We start from the raw sequence: 20,572 nt of genomic DNA, 5'->3' as shown, positions 1-20,572 counted from the left end.
TTAGATCTCTGCCTTCTATGGAGATGGCAGATCGTATCATGGGCCCAACTCCTGGTCCTCCCAGTGAATGTCTGCAAGAAACTGTGCTCACACAGCTTTAGTTCCACTACATACAAGCAGGACCACTGCCCTCCCGTTTGCCACCTTTGTGCAGTTTAGGAAAACATACTCCCTCTGGGTGGATGCCCAAATGGCTCCCACACATGGCCCGGCAAGTGCAGCCTCTACTAAGGCCAACGTGCACAAGTGTATGCAGCAGGCCCCCAAACAGGAAGGCAGGCCCCACACTGCCTGCCCAAGAGACAAAGCTCAGGACGCTAGAAAGTAAAGACCAGCCAAAAAGAGCTTACCATTCTTTTATTCACAATAAAAATATACTACCTATGTCCATACAGCTTGGTCACTGCCTGCAGGTGTGAAGCTCCAATTATCCAAAAGATAACTGGCTCCACAAGTGGCCAAATGCGCTCAGTGTTTGAGGGAGGACGACACAGAAGCCTACAACCGGCCGAAATTGTACTCCAGCGGTGGCATCCAATCACAGGCCGCTAAGGGGCAGGGTTTTTCTGTCTCTCTTTCTCCTCCCTTTAATAGGAACATGAAAAATCTAGCATAATTTCTGAAAACAAAAAAGGAACTTTCCACTGGTGCTCTGCAAGTGTTACTACAGATACAGAATCTATCTTTAGGAGGTCACCCAGACTTTCGAAAGACCTCGCTAAAAAGAACGTGATAGTTACAGCCCTCCTATCCCATCTGCTTCCCGTGAGAAGGAGAAAGTCGTAACATCGTATCAGATCATTTGAAGCCCATAAATGGGTATCCCTTATTAGAGGTCCTGGTGGACTGTGGGAAGTGTGAGATTTGGTGTCAAACTGAGAAACAAGTCATTTTACCTTTCCAAGCCTCGGTATTCTCCTCTCTAAAATGTGAGTAATAACAGCGATCTATAGAGTGGTTCTTAGAATTAACTCGTGAGGATGTGGGACTCAGGAAATGGCCCACAACAGCTAATCCCCTTCTCCTCTTCTCACCTTATAACGTCTCTTCATCTTTCAGTTGCCCTCTCCTGAGGATGGTGTTCTTGTTCATGGAATGTTCATGGATGCTTCTCGATGGGACAATACGGAGATGGTGATAGAGGATGCATTGCCAGGACAGATGAATCCAATGCTGCCTGTGGTGCATTTTGAACCTCAACAAAATTATGTGCCAAACCCAACACTTTACCACTCCCCACTTTATAAAACAGGGGCCCGGGCAGGAACACTCTCAACCACAGGTAAGAATGTGCCAAGATTGGCCCAAATGATGACAAAACGCAAACTACAAAGTCCAAAAAAAAAAAAAAAAAAAAAAAAAAAAAAAAAGCTATACTGTGCAAGGAGAGATCTTAAGCCAATTAGCAAGGCTTAAAATTAGGCCACTTATAACATACTAATTTATAAATGTTATAAATTCTCTTTCTTTTAGTTCTGAGTATGGACTAACATAAAACTAATGCTTTCTTCTATTAGTCTAATAAGTAGAAAATAGAGCTTATTGAGCAGTGACTTTTAATTTCAAAATGATGACCTGAGTAGACACGAAAATCTATCTCCCACCAAAGCCACTGAGACTCATCATAGAAAACAGATTTGAAAATGAACCAAAAGTGGAATGCTGTGTTGCAAAAAGGGGAATCCGGGTGGGCTTGAAACTAAGATGCAGCCCTGAGAAAAGAAACCAAGTAGAAAGCCCCATCAACAGAGAAGCTGAAGACCTGCCCACACACAGCTAGGACACCACTAAAGAGTGAGCAGGGAATGAGCTGGGGACCCACACAATACGGCACAGTGCGATTAAAAAAAAAAAGTGACATTGTGAAAGGAGCCAAAATTTCCAGTATTTATCTAGTAGGCAATCTGGAAGGAGAAAGAGAATGAAAGAGGGATAATAATGGTTGATAATTTCCCAGAACTGAAGAAACACTCGAGTCCCCAGATTACAAGATCTCACAAAGTGGTAGGAGTGATTTTTTTAAAGCACACAACAAAGAAATAAATTTTAAAAGATATATCAAAGTGATACTTACGACTATCAGAGATAAAGAAAATACTCAAAGCAAAGAGATAAATATATGAATACACTGGAACTAAAATTCCCGAGAATGAGAATCAGATTGACACCATGCATCTCTCTTTATCCACAGTGCACGTACAAAGAAAATAGACAAACATCTTTTTTTTTTTAAAGATTTTATTTATTTATTTGACAGAGAGAGCCAGAGAGCACAAGCAGGGGGAATGGCAGAGGGAGAAGGAGAAGCAGGCTCCCCGCTGAGCAGGGAGCCTGACACGGGGCTTGATCCCAGGATCTTGGGATCATGACCCGAGCCGAAGCAGACGCTTAACCAACTGAGCCACCCAGGCACCCCAATAGACAAACATTTTTAAAGGCTGAGGAAAAACAACTTTGAACCATAGAACTGCAACAAATGCAACCAAATTATCACCCAAAAGGGAAGGAGTAGTAAACCTATTTTTGGACATACAGTGGCTCTAAATTAATCACCACTGACCCTCTATTTAAAACACACACACACACACACACACACACACACACTTAAATCTTAATAGTTTGACCATAAAAATGATTTTAATAGCTTGAAACTAAATTTCCAGATGATAGAAATATGGGAGAGGGGCAAGGTAGAAAGAACTAAAACATTTTCTCATTTGAGTAGAAAATATAGATACTGATAAATATTTTTCTGATAAAATCTTCAATTACAATATGTTCTCAAAGAGTAACATATGGAATAGGACTAAAATAGACACTCCTATCATGTCTTCATCTCCCCCTCTGACAAATCTAAAAACATTAAAATTAATAATGATATGTACAAGTTTCTATGTGGACATATGCTTTTATTTACCTTGGATAAATATCTAGGTGTGGAATGACTGGATCATGTGGTAAGTACGTGGTTCAACTTTCTAAGAAACAGCCAAACTGTTTTCAAAGTGGCCATACCATTGAACACTTCCACCAGCAGCGTGTAAGGGTTCCAGTTCCTCCACATCCTCACTACCACTTAAGATGACCAGTCCTTTTAATTTTAGATGTCAGATAGATAGATAGATAGATAGATAGATAGATAGATAGATAGATAGATAGATGGAATGATAGAATATAGTGGTATCTTCTTGTGGTTTTACTTTGCATTTCCCTAATGACTAATGATGTTAGCCATCTTTTCTGGTGTTTATTTATATCTTCATTGAACTGTCTGTTGAAGTCTTTTACCCATTTTTTTTAAAAGATTTTATTTATTTGAAAGAGAGAGAGAGCGAGCATGAGAGTGAGCATGAGCAGGGGGGAGGGGAAGAGGCAGAGGAAGAAGCAGGCTCCCCGCTGAGCAGGGAGCCCTATGTGGGGCTCAATCCCAGGACCCTGGGATCATGACCCAAGCTGAAGGCAGACCCCTAACTGAATGAGCCACTCAGGCACCCCCTTTTACCCATTTTTTAAAGAGTCATTTGTCTTATTATTGGCTAAAATTCTAACAGGAACCCTGTCTTCTTGGCAAGAGGAACCAAGGAAAGCTAGTAATTAAAATGATATTGCACTAGCACAAGACTCAACACGCAGATCAATGCACTGGATATAGACCCCAGAAACACACTGTGTATATTGGTTTAAAATTGATCAGGAAGGGGTGCCTGGGTGGCTCAGTGGGTTAAGCGTCTGCCTTCAGCTCAGGTCATGATCTCGGGGTCCTGGGATCAAGTCCCACATCAGGCTCCCTGCTCAGCCAGGAGTCTGCTTCTCCCTCTCCCTCTCCCTCGGCCCCTCCCCCTGCTCATGTTATCTCTCTCTCTCTCTCTTTCTCTCAAATAAATAAATAAATCTTAAATAAAATAAAATAGGTCAGGAAGAGAGAAATTGTGCTCACAATATGGTGCTCAATTGGTTATACCAAACTTTGGTTATACCAGACTTAGACCCTATGTCATACTACATACAAAAATTAAATCACTGATGGATACTTTACACTTAATCATCACTAAATTTTAAAATTATTAACCCTAATGAAATAATGACTCTAAGTAATAATTATCAACAGATGCTAACATCCCAACAAAGAAAGACAATCAGACATAAGGTACTTCCTGATGAAAGTACACACCACCTATTCAAGTATTCTTGTCCCAAAAAACTCAAACCTGAATGTGATCCTGCCTCTAGATCTCACCACCCCTTTACAGGGATAGAGGAACACGCTTAAAATCACCACAGGGAAGCTGTCAACAAAAATCCAGACTCTGGGAAACTTTATAGGATAGTCTGGTTGTTTCAACAATTACAAGGGGGTGGCAAAAGGAAAAGAGCAGGAACCTACCAACTGTAAGAAATTTAAGAGACACATCACTGGAGCACCTGTGTGGCTCAGTTGGTTGGGCATCTGACTCTTGATTTTGGCTTGGGTCATGATCTCAGGGTTGAGGGATCAAGCCCCATGTCAGGCTCCATGCTGGTTGCAGAGCCTGCTTGGGATTGTGTCTCTCCTTCTCCCCCCACTCCCACTCACACACACACTCTCTCTCTAAAATAAAATATGACACGTCACTATTGCAAGTCATGGACCTTATCTGAATCCTGAATCAAACTCACAGTTAAGTGTGTGTGTGTGTGTGTGTTTGTGTGTGTGTGTGTGTGTGTGTGTGTGCTGCTATGTACTATAAAATGTCCCTCAAGCACTGCCAAGGCACCATGCAGGGCGTGGCATACAAAGGTAAGGGGCATTCTCTGCTGGCAACACCACCACCTTCCCCAACTTCCACATAGATGGGGTTTGCTATGAATGCAGTGCCATCTTGAGAGCTGAATGCTCTTCTTACACTGGTCCTGGCCCTCACACAGGCCCACAGTGAAAAAGGTGCAAAAGTGCCCTCTTACTTCAGATGTCCCAGAGCTGAGGGCCAAATATCTGCGATTGTATTTAGTCATTTCAGGAGCCCTGATGCCTAACTGCAGGGTGGAACAAAGGATGGATGGATGGATGGATGGATGGACGGATGGACGGACGGACGGATGGACAAATGAACAGATGCCCAACCTACCAACTGCCTCCCAAGTCCCACTAAAAGCTCAAGGCTGAATTCTAGTCCAGTGTCACCTCAGTCAGCCTGCAGAGAATTTGAAACATATTTTACAAGCTTATACAAAGTCGAAGCTGGACAGGTCCTAAAGGATCATTTGTTCTAACATCTTCATCTTATAGAGCATAAAACTGAAATCCATAGAGGATTATTTGCCCATTACCTTGAGAGACTGAGTCAGGTCTGAAACCCAAGTGTCTTGACTCACAGTACAGTGCTCTTTGTATCAAGGGGTTATTCTTTAAGTAACAAACCTTTTGTCCTTGTACCCTTAACTAGGTCATTCAACCAACTTTGTGGTGACTGTCCTCTTACCCTCCAAGCGGTCCAAAGATTATTGGATTGCCAAGGGATCAGCTTTGCTCTGCCAGCTAAATGAGTGAAAAATTGCCACCTCCTGCTAAAAAAGAACCAGGCCAAGATCTTTCCTGATGGGGGACAAAGGTCTGCATAACTTCTATGTGAGCAAAACAGCTTTACTTCAGATCTGACTTAAGGGTAGTAAGTGTGGTTTTTCTCTTCTAATCTAAAATAAAGTGTTTGAGTGTTTCTTCCTGTTGGTAACTCAAGCTCTGATGTGAAAGCAGTGGGTTCAACACTCACCTCTTAAACCTGCTCCCCCTCCCCCAGGTGAGAGCCAGGCAGCTTCCCATCAATAACTTGAGGGGAGTGAGGGGAGTAACCTGGGCGAGTCAGAGCTCAGCAATGCCCTATCCACATGGGCTTCCTTCCTCCTCACTCTAATATAAAAGGCCTGGTGTACACGGCAGTCACATGGTCCCAGGTGCTTCGATTTCTAGACCAGATTTAAGGCTCAGAGCCCAACACATGGGAGGCTGATGAGCAAATGAGCTGGATAACAAGATCTCGAGCCCATGGTGCCTGTTCCCCCACTCTATGGGGTTATACTACAGTCCTTAGAAGAGGCTGCTATGCTTCACGGAAGTGCAGGTTGGTCCTGCCCAAGTACAGAACTTCCCCTCCACTTTAGGATGAGCCTGTGTGAAAAGCAGCCAAGTCCCACCCAGGTGCACCTGAGCCCCTGCCACCTCAAAAGCAGCGGTTATTGGGCCACTACCAAGATGGAGCAGTCACCAAAAAAAAAGAAAAAAAAGATGGAGCAGTCACTGTGGCAAATCACCTTGTGTCAGCCCTGCCAACAAGGGTCTGTTTGCCTTCAGTGGCTCCTCATTTCTGCAGGCACTCCACTCCACTTCCTGTCTGGACCCACCCCACCCCACCCCACTCCCCTTGACTTCCCAGGCTCCAGTCATAATTACTTCATCTTGGTTTCTTCAACATGCTCACTCTCTCCAGGCCTTCAAATTGTTCCGTTTGCTTGGAACTCCTTCCCCTCCTTGCTCAGTTGTTTACTCATTCAACATCCCCTCAAGATCACAGAACTGCAAGCCCAGGCAATCAAGCTTTCCCCAAACCAGGTTAGGAACAAACACATCTGTTTCTTATTGGCCCCATCCAAGTCCTGGGCAGACCCCCTGGGTTTCTGTGAGCTGCTCGAAAGCCCCTAAAGAAACCTTGCCATGGGGTGGGAAGGGGGGGCGGGGCAGGACTAAAAGTTCCCATTTCGTACTCAACCCAGACAATTCTACTCTTAAACATTTTATGTAGATTCCCTGTAAGATTTTACTTGTAAAAGACATAGACATATAAATAATAAATAACAAGACAGGAAGAGGGAGCGTTTGCAAAGCGCTTTCTTGCACAGCAGCTTTGACGAAGCCCACCCATTCACCCAGTCTTGCGCGTGTTGGCGAGACACTCACGTATCCCACATAATTAAAGCACTGTCAGAGTGCAGGAAGCAGCCCAGCCACCAGACCTTGAATAGAGGGGAGCAAACAAAGGTCCCATGGCCTACTAGTTCCCCTGAATCCAGAACCAGGAGTGAGTAGGAAGAGGAGCAGCAGGAAGAGCGGGGTCAGGATTCAAAGTGGCAGGTAGACCAGGAGCAGGGCCCAGGAGTGAAGCAGTGATAGTATCCAGAGGGTGTGAGCAAGAGTTGTTCGCATAACATATACATACCGTGGGAAAAAGTCTACACAGAAAATGTATTTAATCATCTTTATATAATACATTTATAATTCTTTTCATACAACACCCACCCCCAAGCACTGCTGGATAACCCAAAGTCATTCCTTGGAAAGAGAACCAACACTGCATTTTATTCTATCTCCTTTCCCGGGTTGGGCCTATCAAGGCCAGACCAGAGTGTGGAGTACAGGAACGGCCATCCTTCAAGTCCAAGGGGTCGGGGCTTGGCCTGGCTCCTCCAGTCATTACAGGAGGGATGTCTCTGTTTGGAAAGCCAGCATCAGCACCCAGAACACAGGAGTCCAGAGAGACAGACAGGCACTGCTGGCCACCATCTGGCTGTGGTGGGAATGCCCATGGTGAGGAAGCCGCAGCTCAGCAGAGATGGATCTATCCAGAGCAGGGCCTTGGAGTTGTGGCACCATGGCGCTACAAGGAAAAGAAAAAACAGTCTCAGAGCTCAGCAGGAGCCACTGGATACTCCAAGACCCCTGAAGGCCCACACAGCTTCTTTTCATCTCCCTTTTTTAAAGACAGGAATGGATCTTAGTATGTTAATGGGCTTCCTGTGTCTTTGTCCCTTAATACTACTGCTACAGCAAATCCAAGTAATTCAGGTGCTAAGACCAGCACATCAGACAACTCTCCCCCGGCAACATGGTTCTTGGTTCAAAGATTATTAAAACTCTAGGTGTAAGAAGGCCCAAATCAGATTTGCGTATCCTTAGCCCTTGGGCAATCTCAGGCAGGGACCCTCCTCACTAAGTACACACAGAGGCCCATCCAAGCCATGAGGTGTCCTCCCTGGGATCTGGCTCTCCCCCCTCCCACCGCCCCCCCATCCAGCTCAGGTCCAGTGTGAACACCATGCAGACATCCCAAGTCAAGACAGTATGAGTTGAGGGGCCCATGATCTCAGGCCCAGCTGGACCTTTCAGCTCAGCTCAGGTGTAAAGTGCCCGACTCCAGGCCACCTTGAAAGGAAATGGCCCAGACTGAAAAAGAACTGAATAGGACAATTTCTTCCTCCACCCCCCAAGGAAGGATAGTTGAATAGCCACCCTCGGCAGGTACCGTGGAACATGGTACAGATGCAACAGGATCTGTCCCTGTTCTCCAGGTCCCATTTGGCTGCCAGCTTCCCTCCATTTTAAAAATGCCAATCCCGGGGGCACCTGGGTGGCTCAGTCGGTTAAGCATCTGACTCTTCATTTTGGCTCAGGTCATGATCTTGCAGTCATGGGATCAAGCCCTGAGTCGGGCTCCGCCCTGAGCGTGGAGTCTGCTTCAGACTCTCTCTCCCTCTCCCGCTCACTCTCTCTCGCTCTCAAATAGGTAAATAAATAAAATCTTTTTTAAAAAATTTTTTAAAAAGCCAATTCCACAGCACACTGGATGCCTGCTTCAAGCCTTCAGTGGCTCCTCATTTCTGCAGGCACTCCACTCCACTTCCTGTCTGGACCCACCCCACCCCAACCCCACTCCCCTTGACTTCCCAGGCTCCAGTCATAATTACTTCATCTTGGTTTCTTCAACATGCTCACTCTCTCCAGGCCTTCAAATTGTTCCGTTTGCTTGGAACTCCTTCCCCTCCTTGCTCAGTTGTTTACTCATTCAACATTTATTACTAAACACCTGTGCAGGCACTGGATCCCTAAATCTCCTGATGAAGACTCAAAAGTTCTGTCCGTTGGGCTTCATTTTGTCAGGCTTCTACTCAGTATCAGCCAAAAGGTCCCTTCACTCCATGAGGCCTTTCCTGACCCCCAACCCTAAATAGTAACCTCCAACAAAAGAGCATTCCCACAGTACCCTACACTTCCTTTGCAGACAATCGACTCAAAATCTGGCTCCCTCCCCAGAATGTGAACTCCATGAAGGCAGAGGGCTAATGCCTGGTTTACTCCAAAGCCACAGCACCCAACACAAAAGCAGGCACATGGGAGGAACTCAATACATTTGGGTTGAATTGATCTGGATCCTGGATCCCAGGCCCCTCTGATGTAGTTCTTCCAGAAGTCTTATGCCTTGCAGAACAGGCTGAGTCATCACCTTTGACTCCTCTGTCCACCTCTGATCTACCACCACCTAAGCACCTCTGAGAGTACATGCTGTGGTCATCCTACTCCCTGTCAAATGTGGGGGCTGAATAAGCCCATTCCCACAAGGTTGCTTCCAGCTCTGCAACACTGAAATCCCTGATCTGCAGTGGAGAAAGGGCTGGTAAATCAACACACTCAGGCATACCCACACCCGCCCCCCACCCTTCCTTTAACAAAGATGAACATGTTGCCCTTACTCTAGCTCGAAGCAACTACCTTTAATCTGGATTCGTCTGTATCACAGTGAACAGAAGACAGTGCCCAAGGCCGTGAGAAATAGGAAAGCTGGTCCATGAGTGGGGCGCTCACCCCCACCAGAGCCTTGAACCCCCTCCCTCTTAAGCGGTGTGACGGGCATTTCCGGGCTGCTCCCCACCCACACTACCAGTGGGACAGATGGATGCCGGGGATGGGCTCCCCACCGGCCCAGGCCAGCCCAGCCCAAACCCAACCACTGCCTCACCTCTCCTCCAGTCGAACCCACAGATCGCTGAACTGCCGAAGTCGCTGCCTTCGCTGTGGGCGCGGCCGCCTCCGCTTCCTCCGAAACTTGCGCTCCACCTCACCACCCAGGTCGGCACTTCCGGCCGGGGACACGTGAGGAGGCACCAGTGAGTGCGCCGCAGACGCAACTTCCGGCGCCCTCACTTCCACTGAGGGCACTTCCGTAGCAAAGATGGCCGGGGAGGTGGGCCCCGACGAGGAACCTTGGCTCTTCTCTCTTTGAACAGGGGTGGAGGGAAGATGGACTTGAAGGAGAGTCGCACAGCATGGCGTCCTCCCCGCCCTCAGTGCTCAGGGCCTCAAAACAAGGAGATAATGTGAAAGTTCAAGCTGGCTAGGGAGAGTTCTCGAAGCCACCCCCAGAATTGATCACTTTGACGCCTTATTTTCTCCCTCCCATACTGTCACCATAGTCGTTCCAAATCCCCCAGCTGGGGAGGAAATAGATTTCTTTTAACTTTTGTATAATTACAAACCATCTTTCCCAAAGGGAATGTTTTTCACAACTGATGAGAAACTCAAACTTGCTTCTAGTTTTCCCTTAAAGGTGACTGTAGTCCCACCCCCAAGAATCTCTTCCAGTGGGGAAGTAAGCCATTAGAAAGACCAAGTTTCCTCCTACAGCAGGACTTTTGTCAAGGATTTAAGTTGGGGTTGAGAAGGGGTCAGAAAGAGAAGAATCCCAGCTACTAGAGGTCAAGCCCATTGTCTCATGACGTAGGCAGTGAGGGCGCATCCACCTGAAGAAAGGGAGCAGTGGATGTGCCATGTGCATCCTCCAACAATGTGCGTGCAGCAGACCCGCATACTAAAAACTCAGTCGTTCTGCCCTGATTGAGCCTTGATGAACTGCCCACTAGCCAGAAGCAGGGCTCCATTCTGACCCACAACCTGACAGAACTGAGATGTCAATTAATGTTCATGGCCCTGTGTGAGGAAGGGAGGAGGCATAAGAGATAGAAAATGAAAAAAAGGAAACACTCAGGGTGGGCAAAAAAGGTAAAAGAAGGGAATTCCTCAAATGGCAAAGAAAGAAGAAAGGCCCCTATTCTGAACCTGAGGCTGGGAATCCCAGTAACATATAGTTACAGCTAAAAGGCCCCTGGAGGACAGGACCTGCCAGATTCATCACTGTCTCCAGAGCCCAGCACAATGCCTGACACATAAGTGTGACACCATTTAAATGAACCTCTTCATTATGCCAACAAAGAAACTGGAGCCTAGAGAGGAAAACTGCCCCACCTACCTCTCCAAGATTCTGGTGGCCTCCTAGAAGATTTAGGATTTAGGAGCAGATGGTCAGGCAGACCCCATGCCGAGGCCCTCTGCCCCAGCAGAGGTTATGTCTATGTCATCTTTGACCTCCATATAACCCAAACAGGCCCTGGTACACAGTAGGCACTCAAAAAAAGTCTGTTGCTTTTACTTAGCAAAGAACATGGACTCAAATTCACTAGGGCTCAGCTCTTATAGCTTCAAGCAGTGGATCCTCACAGTGGGACAAATCACAGCTTTGGTTCTGTTCAAATCACATCACAACAGACACAAGAAGACCTCAGCCCAGTTACTGCAGGTAGCCAAGGCCAGGGCTTGAGAACCAAGTTAATTACCCCTGTGTGTGTGGGCGGGGGGCGATTAATCCAGAAGAAATTAATTTTACTTCTCCTGATTTTTATCTTTCTCGTATTTCACAGCTGAGATGTCCTGGAAATTATAACATCCACTTTACAATTGAAGAAACTGAGGACCAGGAAAATAAACTTCCTTGCCCTAGGTCCCAACAAGGATTCAGTGTCATTTTCAAGTAACATTCATCAAGATTTTTTTTCAGGTTATAAAGCTAGTCTATTTTCACTATAGAAAATATGGCGAGTATAGAGTAGCGTCGCTATAATTTCCTGGGAGAGATCCTACAGACAAATGTTCACAAGGGTTCAGGCATAGGCTTAAGGGCCCCTAGGGCAGTAGGGGGTAGCCGCTGTTCTGCCAGGAACAGACAATCCCAGCAGCTGAACACAGCCCAATCCACCCCAGAGCTTCTAGGCTAGCTTAAGTATCCCATCACAGGTTGAAGTTATAGGTTACCATGTTTGGGTCCATCTGAATTCCCAAAGTTTAGCGAAACCTCTAGTTACTTGTGAAGCCTAGGCCCACGGTCATTTTGGCCACAGTACAGGACTCTTGTGCTGAGAGACTGCTTGTCCCCTACCTGCATTTCACATAATCTACTCACTCCACGGAAGTCTCCAAGAAAGAAACACCCTGGCTGGCATGGCCCCTCTCCTGGGCACACACCCACAGGAGGATATGTGGTATCCAGGAAAGAACCCAAGCCTGGAAACTAGGGCAAAGTAATTAGCCTTTCTGAGCCTCTGCTGTTTCTGTAAAGTTGAGCTATCTCACCTGGTCGTTGTGAGGACTGAAATTACCCAGGCACTACACTTCACACAGGGCTGAGCTCACAGTATGCACTCCATTGTGCATGCCCCTTTCTCCCAGTCCCTCTGTGTGGGGATGAGTGACACTGGATGTACCCCAGCAAGGATGACCAGAACCCTGGAGCACACCCCTGTGTAGCCGAAGGGACACTGACCAGATCCTCACTGGAGTCTGTGGTAGGCAGAATAATGACCCCCAGAGATGTCCACGTCCTAAACCCCAGAACCTGTGAATACATTTGTTACCTGTCCTGGTAAAAGGGACTTTCTGGGTGTGATCTAGGACTGAGGTGGGAGATTGCCCCAGGCTATCTGGGTGGGACAATCTAATCACATGGGTCCTTAAATACAGAGAACTTTTCTGTGGCCAGTGGCAGATGTTAAGTACAGAAGAATGGTCAGAGAGATGCAACGTCACTGGCTTTGAAGATGGGGGGACGGGCCACAAACCAAGAAATGAGAGCAACCTCTATAATCTGGAAAAGGCAAGTAAACAGATTCTCCCCTAGGGGCTCCGGAGGGAATGCAGCCCCACTAACACCTTCATTTCAAGCCAATGAGACGTGTGTCAGACTTCTGATCTACAGAGCCGTGAGATAGTCTTTTGCTTGAAGTCAGAGTTTATAGTCATTTGTTGTGGCAGCAAAACCAAAAACAAAAATAAAACCTACAGCACCCATTATCCTGGGAAGGGGTGTGGGGGTGCGGGACTGGCTAAACCCTTGGGATCAGCCCAGCAGGACCCCTGTCGGTAGCTTCACAGCCCGGGGCATTTCCTGTGTATTCTAGCCTGCTGACAAGTGCAGGGGAGTGGCTGCCAGCTGCCCTCCCCTCACTCCAACGTACAGCCCCTCTCTGTCCACCTCGTAGTGGTCTACCCCAAGACCAAGGGGCTGGCAGGGGTGGAGTAAGCTAGGTCACCAGCTGGAAGGCCTCGTGCCCCCACCCACACAGCCTGCCGCAGATCCAAGTTCCACAGGATCAGAATCATCCCTCAAGGGTTAGCACATGGCTGCTAAGGAGGGGACGAAGGAAGCAGGTGCCTCCACAGCCTCTGGCCCTCACCAGCACCTTCACTGTGGGCGCTTCCCCCACCCTGGGCCCTTATCCTCTCGCCGCTTCTTCTCCCTGAACAGGAGCTCCTCCCCAGACCTCATGCTCCCTCGTGGCCTCCCCTAGGAGCACTGCTTACCACTAAAAAGTCATAGACACTACCCGAATGAAGCACATACTGTGTGCCAGAGGCCAGGAGAGCTACGGCAGGAGCACACACCAAACCCCTTGGGAATTCCTGCATGGCGGTGGACCAGGCTGGGGCAGAGAAGAACAGGGGGCATTGGCACTGGACCTCACAGATTCTGACAGAGTGAGGGGCGGGGATGACCAGTGAACCTCTGGCAGAGGAAACTGCATAACAAAGACAAAGGATCCGGGGAGGAAAACGTAGAAGAAGAAAGGGCAGAAAGAGAAAGGGTGCACAGGTGGAGGAGTCCGAACCGTACTGTGGCTCTGATGAGCTGTGTGATCTTTCAGTTTCTCCATCAGGAAAGGAGAAGAAACACCTGCCTCACAGGCTGGCCTTGAGGAGTCACTGAGAGTCCGTGTGAACCTGGCTGCCTCCTGACAATCAATCAATAAATGTTCTTTCCTCCCCTGGAAATGTGAGCAGCCCAGCTGGATGTCAGCACTGGTTCTCGGCCCTCACTGTGCACCAGAATCACGGAGTGATTTTGAAAATACTGATTCCTGACCTCACTTCCTCCCAGAGGCAGGTTTCAGGATTAGAAGCAGAAGTAGGAAGCCTGAGAAGAACCATGAACACACATACACATATGTACACCCACGTACATATACACACATACCTACGCACGCACACGTGTACACACACGCGCACACCCGGCAGGGTCCTCTTCAGCACCCACAAGGACTATATGCCAAACACCAACCCAGTCAGCCTAGGGCGGGGGTGGGGGGAGGGGGTTGAGAAGGGACCCGGGGGCCCAGCCCACCCTGCTTTCCAGAAGCACACAGTCCAATAGGTGAGGAAAGACCCACAGTCCCCCCAAAACAATCAGAGAACCACTAAGGGCTGGGTTCTCCGTCCAGGGCTGACGGAGAAGAGGAAGAGAAAGAGCCACACTTGGGCCGTCAGCAGAGCAGGCTGACGGAGGGGCAGGATTTTCCCTGTCAGGGGGAGATGGAGGCAGCAACCTGGACGGGAGGCTTGCTCACGCAAGAAGCATACCCGTGCTGGAAAAACAGTAGAGCCTGGGTGCCGAGACATCAGCACACAGAAACTGGACTTTGGAAAAGAACAGTAAGAAACCGCTGAAGTTTTCTGAGGAAGGGACACTTGCACGATTAGTGCCACAGAAAGCAAAGAGTGGACCAGAGGGCGAGAGCCAAGGGAAAGGAGAGGAGGGAACCCGAGAAAGGAGGCCCGAGGTGTGATGAAGGTGAGAAATGAGGAGTCTCAGGCGAGGGCTTTTGTAGAGTAGAAGTGCTACTGAAGAACTGTTATTACTGACGCACTGGATGCGGGTCTGGAGACAGACGGGGTGAGACCGGCCCAGGGTGTACCCACAACCGCCTGCTCAGAGGGAGACTGGCAGAATCCCGGCCCCTGGGGAGGAGGGCACTGGACCGTGAGGGAGGACCCTCTGGAGTGAGGGGCTAGGGAGAGGCCCTGGCTTGAGACAACATGAGCCGAAGGGAGCCTTCCGAGGAGAGAGAGGGCACCTGGGCAAGCCACGAGCAGACACCACCGCTGACCCTCTCTCTGTCCCCTCAGCAGAGGGGGCCTGCATTCTCCTTACCACCGCTAAGATCTCTGCCAGGAGGGGGCGCTAGTGACCATGATCTGGAGGGAGTGGGGCGAGGAACGTGTGTGTTTTGGGCTGAATTCCTCAGAATGTGTCTGTAGTCATAGGCAGGGCCTTTAAAGAGGTGATTAAGTTAAAATGAAGCTGTTGGGGCGCCTGGGTGGCTCAGTTGGTTAAGCGTCTGCCTTCCGCTCAGGTCATGATCCCAGGGTCCTGGGATCCAGCCCTGCATCAGGCTCCCTGCTCGACAGGGGGCTTGTTTCTCCCTCTGCAGCTCCCACTGCTTGTGCTCTCCTGCTCTCTCTCTCTGCCAAATAAATAAATTAAATAAATAAATAAATAAAAATCTTTAAAAAAAATAAAATAAAATGAAGCTGTTAAGGTGGGCCCGGATCCAATCTGACTGGTGTCCTCATAAGAAGAGGAAATTTGAACAAAGGGAGACACTGGGATTGTGTGAGCACAGAGGGCCGCCATCTGCAAGCCGGAGAGATAGACCTCAGGGGAAACCAAACCTACCAACACCTTGATTTGGGACTTCTGGCCTCCAGAACTGTAAGAAAATAAATTTTTGTTGTTCAAGTGCCCAGTCTGTGGCATTTTGTGATGGCAGCCCAAGCTGACTGGTACCGAAGGGGAAGGAAGGGTCCACAGGGCGATCAAAATGAGAAATGAGCAAACCTGGGGGGAGAAACAGCCTAGGGAAAGAGAAGGAAGGGGCTTAGCTCCTGCCCCCAAGATGGGTCTCACAGGCACGTCCTGCACCTCCAGCCCCTCTGACCTGACATTATGACTGATTCCTCCATCTGCCTCCCTGAAACCTCCCAAATGCCCACTGGAAGGGCACTGAGCATTAAGCCTCATCTCCCATCCTGGGGCCCCCAGCAACATGGAGCAGTCCTCCCCTCTCCTTCTTCTCTGCCCCAAGACTGCTGAGGAAAAGGCCAGTATGGCTTCTGTTGCCCGAAGGGCCTGGACGGCCAACCCATGTCTGACAGAGCCCCAGCCGCAACAGGATGCCAACTGAGCCGGGTGCCAAGTGTCCACATAGTGGCCAGACTGGGAAGGGGGTAACCGCCATGCTGGGGGCCTCTGAAGCCCCTCAGGGAATAGCCCACCCTGGTGCCCAGGCAGCCCCATGGGGGGTCTCAGCCCCCCAGCTGCTCCCCAGCCAGGACAGAAGCACAGGAAGGTTACTTGTTGATGGGTCGTCCAGCGGGGGCGTGTTCTACCTCATAGCCTTCACGCCGCAAGACATCGAGCACCGTGTTGTTTCCCATGAAATGACCTGCAGGAAGGAAAATGATCAGAAATACGGCAGTTCCCATGATTACTAAACACACCCCCAAACACACACCCCAAATCAAACAAACAACCCCAGCAACCCCCCGTCCCTTCTGTACAGCCCAGGAGAGTTCCAAAGAGTTTCCGCAGTCAGGCCTCCCAACCGCCCTCCACGCAGGCAGGGAGTGATAAGCCCCATTGCAGAGATGAGGACATAGAGGATCAGAAGGTGCAGTGAGCTACCCAGAGTCACACAGTAAGGAGGCAGCCTAGACACCAAATCCCATCCGCCTCTGAACGCAGTGTTAACAGTCCTGACCATTCTCCTCATTTATACAAGCCAACCACCTCTGAGACCTGAGCCCCCTTCTGTCCGACACATAATGATAAATGCACAATCAAAACCTACGTTTAGCAGAAGCCATCATGGCTGGAAACCTCCACCTGAATTTTATTTCTCTTTTTCCCTTTTAATAAAAAACAACAAACAACAAACATCAAACAGATAAGCTTATAGTGACATCTTAAAATCAACATTTTAAAGGCCAAAAGTAGATCTTGGGATTAACCTTCATTCCTTTCAGGTTTTTGGTTTTTTTTTTTTTCAAGTAGCCTCCACCCCATGGAGCGCAACACAGGGCTCAAACTCACAACCCTGAGATCAAGACCTGAGCTGAGGGCGCCTGGGTGGCTCAGTTGGTTAAGTGACTGCCTTCAGCTCAGGTCATGATCCTGGAGTCCTGGGATCGAGTCCCGTATCGGGCTCCCTGCTCGGCAGGGAGTCTGCTTCTTCCTCTGACCCTCTTCCCTCTCGTGCTCTTTATCTCTCATTCTCTCTCTAAAAGAGAATAAATAAGTAAATAAAATCTTTAAAAAAAAGACCCGAGCTGAGATCAAGAACCAGATGCTTAACTGACTGTGCCACCCAGGCGCGCCCCTCCTTTCAGGTTTTGATGCTCAGAACTGACATGTCCCTCTCTGTGATGGTGTATGGCACTTTAATGTCCTAAATGGCTCATTAAATTGTAGCAGCCTATGGTGTTATTGCGCAGAACTTTAGAGGGATCATTATCTCACTTTAAATTGGAAAACAGGTAACACAGTTTCAGGGCTTCACACGCTAAGCAGCAGCAGAATCTATGCAGTTTTGACACCTCAATATTCAATAACCAGAGACTGGGACAGCAAATTAAGGTACATCCACGCTTCAGGAGAGGTGACAAGCAGCCTGTAGGTCTCTCCCGTGTCCTGTTCCCACAGCTCTAGGAAGCAGGGTGAACCTGGATCAGCCTCTGGGAGCCTGGGGAGCCTGAGAGCAGTGACTATGGCAGAAGGTATTGGGCCCTACTATGTGCTTGGGTTCAACTGTAGAGGCTATATGACCCCAAGACTGATGAGAGGCAATGGGCTTAGATGAAAGAGACATTGGCAAGGCCCAGATTAGCCCTGGTGCAGAAGTGCACACATTATGCCTGGGCGATTAAACGTCCGGGTGGCTCAGTCGATTAAACGTCCAACTCCCGGTTTGGGTTCAGGTCATGATCTTAGGGGAGTCTGCTTGTCCCTCCCCCTCCCCCGAGGCCCCTCCCCCCTCTCCCCTCCTGCGCAGGCACTCTCTCGCACATACATACATACATACATACATACATACAAGACTATGCCTGGACTGGGGGGGGGGGGGGGTGGCTACTGAGCTTGCGGAGTACTGCTGTGACCCTCACTGCCCCAGCCATTACCAAGCCCACACAGCAGGGAGTGATCACACAAATAAAGTAGCTAACAGTCACGGAGCATTACGAGGTGCAGTGCTTTACACATCACTTGATCTCCCCACCCCAACAATCCTACAAGGTGGGTGTATTATTATCCCCATTTTACAGGTGAGAAGAGGCACAGAGAGATGAAGCAGACTGCATCTCAAACTCCAGTGGTCTGGCTCCAGAGTCCACGCTCTCAACCAATTGGGAAGGCAAACAATATTTGTCAAGTGAACGAATGACTCCCATTACCAATGCTTTCTCATCACGGAACCAAGCTATTCCGTTTGACTTAATTTTCTTCCTCCTCCAAGAGTGAGCTCCATTTCTCATCCCTAAATCTTATCTCCAGACCCCCACAGAAAAAGTTGCTGTTTGCTTTTAAACGCTGGGGCTTTTAGTTTTGGGTTATCCTCGCTTTGCAATTAAAAGTTTGCTAACCACAGATTTTGTAAATCTTAAACCAGTAGGGCTAAGTGTCAGGAGCAATTTCTGGGGATCCCTCCGGTTACCACAGCCCTCAGAAGGCATGAGGAGAAATGGATTCATGCGGTGGAGAAAGCAGCCCCGGGAAGAGAACTTGGCACTAGCGGCTGCCAAGGGCACTCCCAACCCCCAGCAGCTGCGAGGCCTCGCCCCAGCGCTGCAGGAATACGATGAGCTATGCTTGGAGAATGAGGCTAGCCCAGATGCTGCAGTCTGGCCTGGGCCATCTGTCCAGCACAGACCCCATCTGGAGGGCCTGCCCCACGATCTGTGCAGATCAACCTGCCAGCCAACCTGCTGCCCAGCCTCACACCACAGGGTAGGCCACTGTCATCTCGAAGTATCCACCTTCCCCCGGCACCCAGTGCCCCACTCTCCACCACCAGACGTCAGGAGCGGAGAGCAATCGAGTCTGGCTTCTACCTCTATTGAGAGCGTCCTGTGGTGCTTGTCCTTTAGTCTGCTAATCTGGGGTATTACATTAATTGATTTTCAGATGTTATGGAAAAGGTCCCCCAAAATACACCTGCATCCTAATCCCCGGAACGGTGAATGTTATCTTACGTGGCAAAAAAAAAAAAAGATTTTGCAGATGTAATAAAGCTGAGGATCTTGAGATCAGGTGATAATTATACTGGACCTCTCACTCTGCCACTCTGGAAGTGCTTCTCTCCCACCCCCCATTTTACTGGTGAAAAAAACTGAGGGAGGTGACTTGCCCAAGTCAATGAAGCTAGTGAAAGACTTGAAAGGAGAAAGCCGAGGCCAGCAAATGGTCTGGCAAATGTCTGAAACTAGTTCCATTTAAAAGCATAAAAAAAAAAATACTTAGTACTAAATCTAACAAGTGACATGCAAGATGTACAAGGAAAACTAAGGAATTAAAGGCATTAAAGAAGACCTAAGTAAATGCAAAGATTCATGGTCATGAATTGGAAGACTTGATAAATATTGCACACTACCCAGCCTCTGGCATTTCTGTCTTTAATTCTGGAGGGTGCAAAGCTGTGATAGAATCACTCAAGAAGAGGAGATAATTTATTTCAAAAACCCCACAAAAGGAAATCATTGTCCCAGTCTGTGTCCCTGTACACTGTTAGCAATTGGTAATAGCTGATCTATCAGCCCCAGGCCTTCCACCTGGGAGGCTCATAGTCAGAGAGGAGAGAGAAGACATGACAAATTTTAGGGGAACTAGTTAAAAAAGTGAAAGGGGCCAGAAAGAAGTTGGGAGTAAGGTGCTGAGTTCAGAAGAGAGAGAAATGCCTTCCCAGCTTCCAGGGGAGTGTGTCATGAGAACCATGTGGAAAGAGAGCTCTCCTGATGTCACAGGTACCAGCTTGCCCAGCAAAGTTCCAACCATGCTGGATACTCGGGCATCAGCTGGAGCCACTTGGCGAGTGAACGAAGTCAAAGGTGTCTGCCACTCAGCTCACCTCCTACCAGGCGCCCACCCCAGCATGCCCTTCGTGGAAGGAGCATCAGAGCCCAGCATCCCAGCAGAGGTAACCTACGACTCACCAGCTCCAAAGGCAAAGAAAAAACCTTTGTCAGGGAACTCTTCCAAAAGGGCCTTCACCCGCTTCCCCATTCTCTCATTCCGCTTGTAGATAAGCTCCCGGCGGAAGTAGCTGTCGATCTCCTGGGCAGTGACACGCTCCTGAGGTGGCAGCGTGGCATTAATGAAATTGGGAACCTCCGCCAAAAGAAAAAGAAAGAGAAAAATTGGGGGCAACAGAGTTATGAACGAAGTTGCTTAATTTGAGCACAAAATCACCCAGCCTAGATGGTCAAGCTGCTGTCGGGGGAAGGGGGAAGACAGACACACCGCTCTTGGGAGTCTCCCGCCTGCTACTTTTTCAAACTGGGATATCATTCTCTGTAACCCAAGTGCAAACATATTAAATGAAGTGCACTGAAAGAACTCTTGGGCTATTTTAGACAGTGCTTCTGTTCTATTGAAATGAGAGTGCTTGGCGCCAT

At 48.6% G+C, this 20,572-nt stretch overlaps 2 protein-coding genes across 2 annotated transcripts in view; one reads left to right on the top strand and one right to left on the bottom strand.

Moving 5' to 3' along the window:
* Window positions 1-5,762, top strand: part of DNAH6 (dynein axonemal heavy chain 6) — a 228,589-nt gene extending 222,827 nt beyond the window's left edge. Inside the window, exons 76-77 of the mRNA XM_027623437.2 lie at window positions 1,060-1,282; window positions 5,424-5,762. Coding sequence (XP_027479238.2) covers window positions 1,060-1,282; window positions 5,424-5,527 — 327 coding nt within the window. The 3' untranslated portion in view covers window positions 5,528-5,762. The remainder of the gene's footprint in view (window positions 1-1,059; window positions 1,283-5,423) is intronic.
* A 1,467-nt stretch (window positions 5,763-7,229) lies between these two features.
* The window catches only part of TRABD2A (TraB domain containing 2A), a 51,691-nt gene continuing 38,348 nt past the window's right edge, over window positions 7,230-20,572 (bottom strand). Inside the window, exons 4-7 of the mRNA XM_027623107.2 lie at window positions 20,111-20,285; window positions 16,260-16,350; window positions 9,762-10,019; window positions 7,230-7,625 (exon numbers count right to left, since the gene is read on the bottom strand). Coding sequence (XP_027478908.2) covers window positions 7,442-7,625; window positions 9,762-10,019; window positions 16,260-16,350; window positions 20,111-20,285 — 708 coding nt within the window. The 3' untranslated portion in view covers window positions 7,230-7,441. The remainder of the gene's footprint in view (window positions 7,626-9,761; window positions 10,020-16,259; window positions 16,351-20,110; window positions 20,286-20,572) is intronic.

Source organism: Zalophus californianus, chromosome 8 (assembly GCF_009762305.2).
Source record: "Zalophus californianus isolate mZalCal1 chromosome 8, mZalCal1.pri.v2, whole genome shotgun sequence".
NCBI lineage: Eukaryota > Metazoa > Chordata > Mammalia > Carnivora > Otariidae > Zalophus > Zalophus californianus.
The sequence above is the reverse complement of the archived record's forward strand: the minus strand, read 5'-3'. Positions and strand labels throughout refer to the sequence as shown.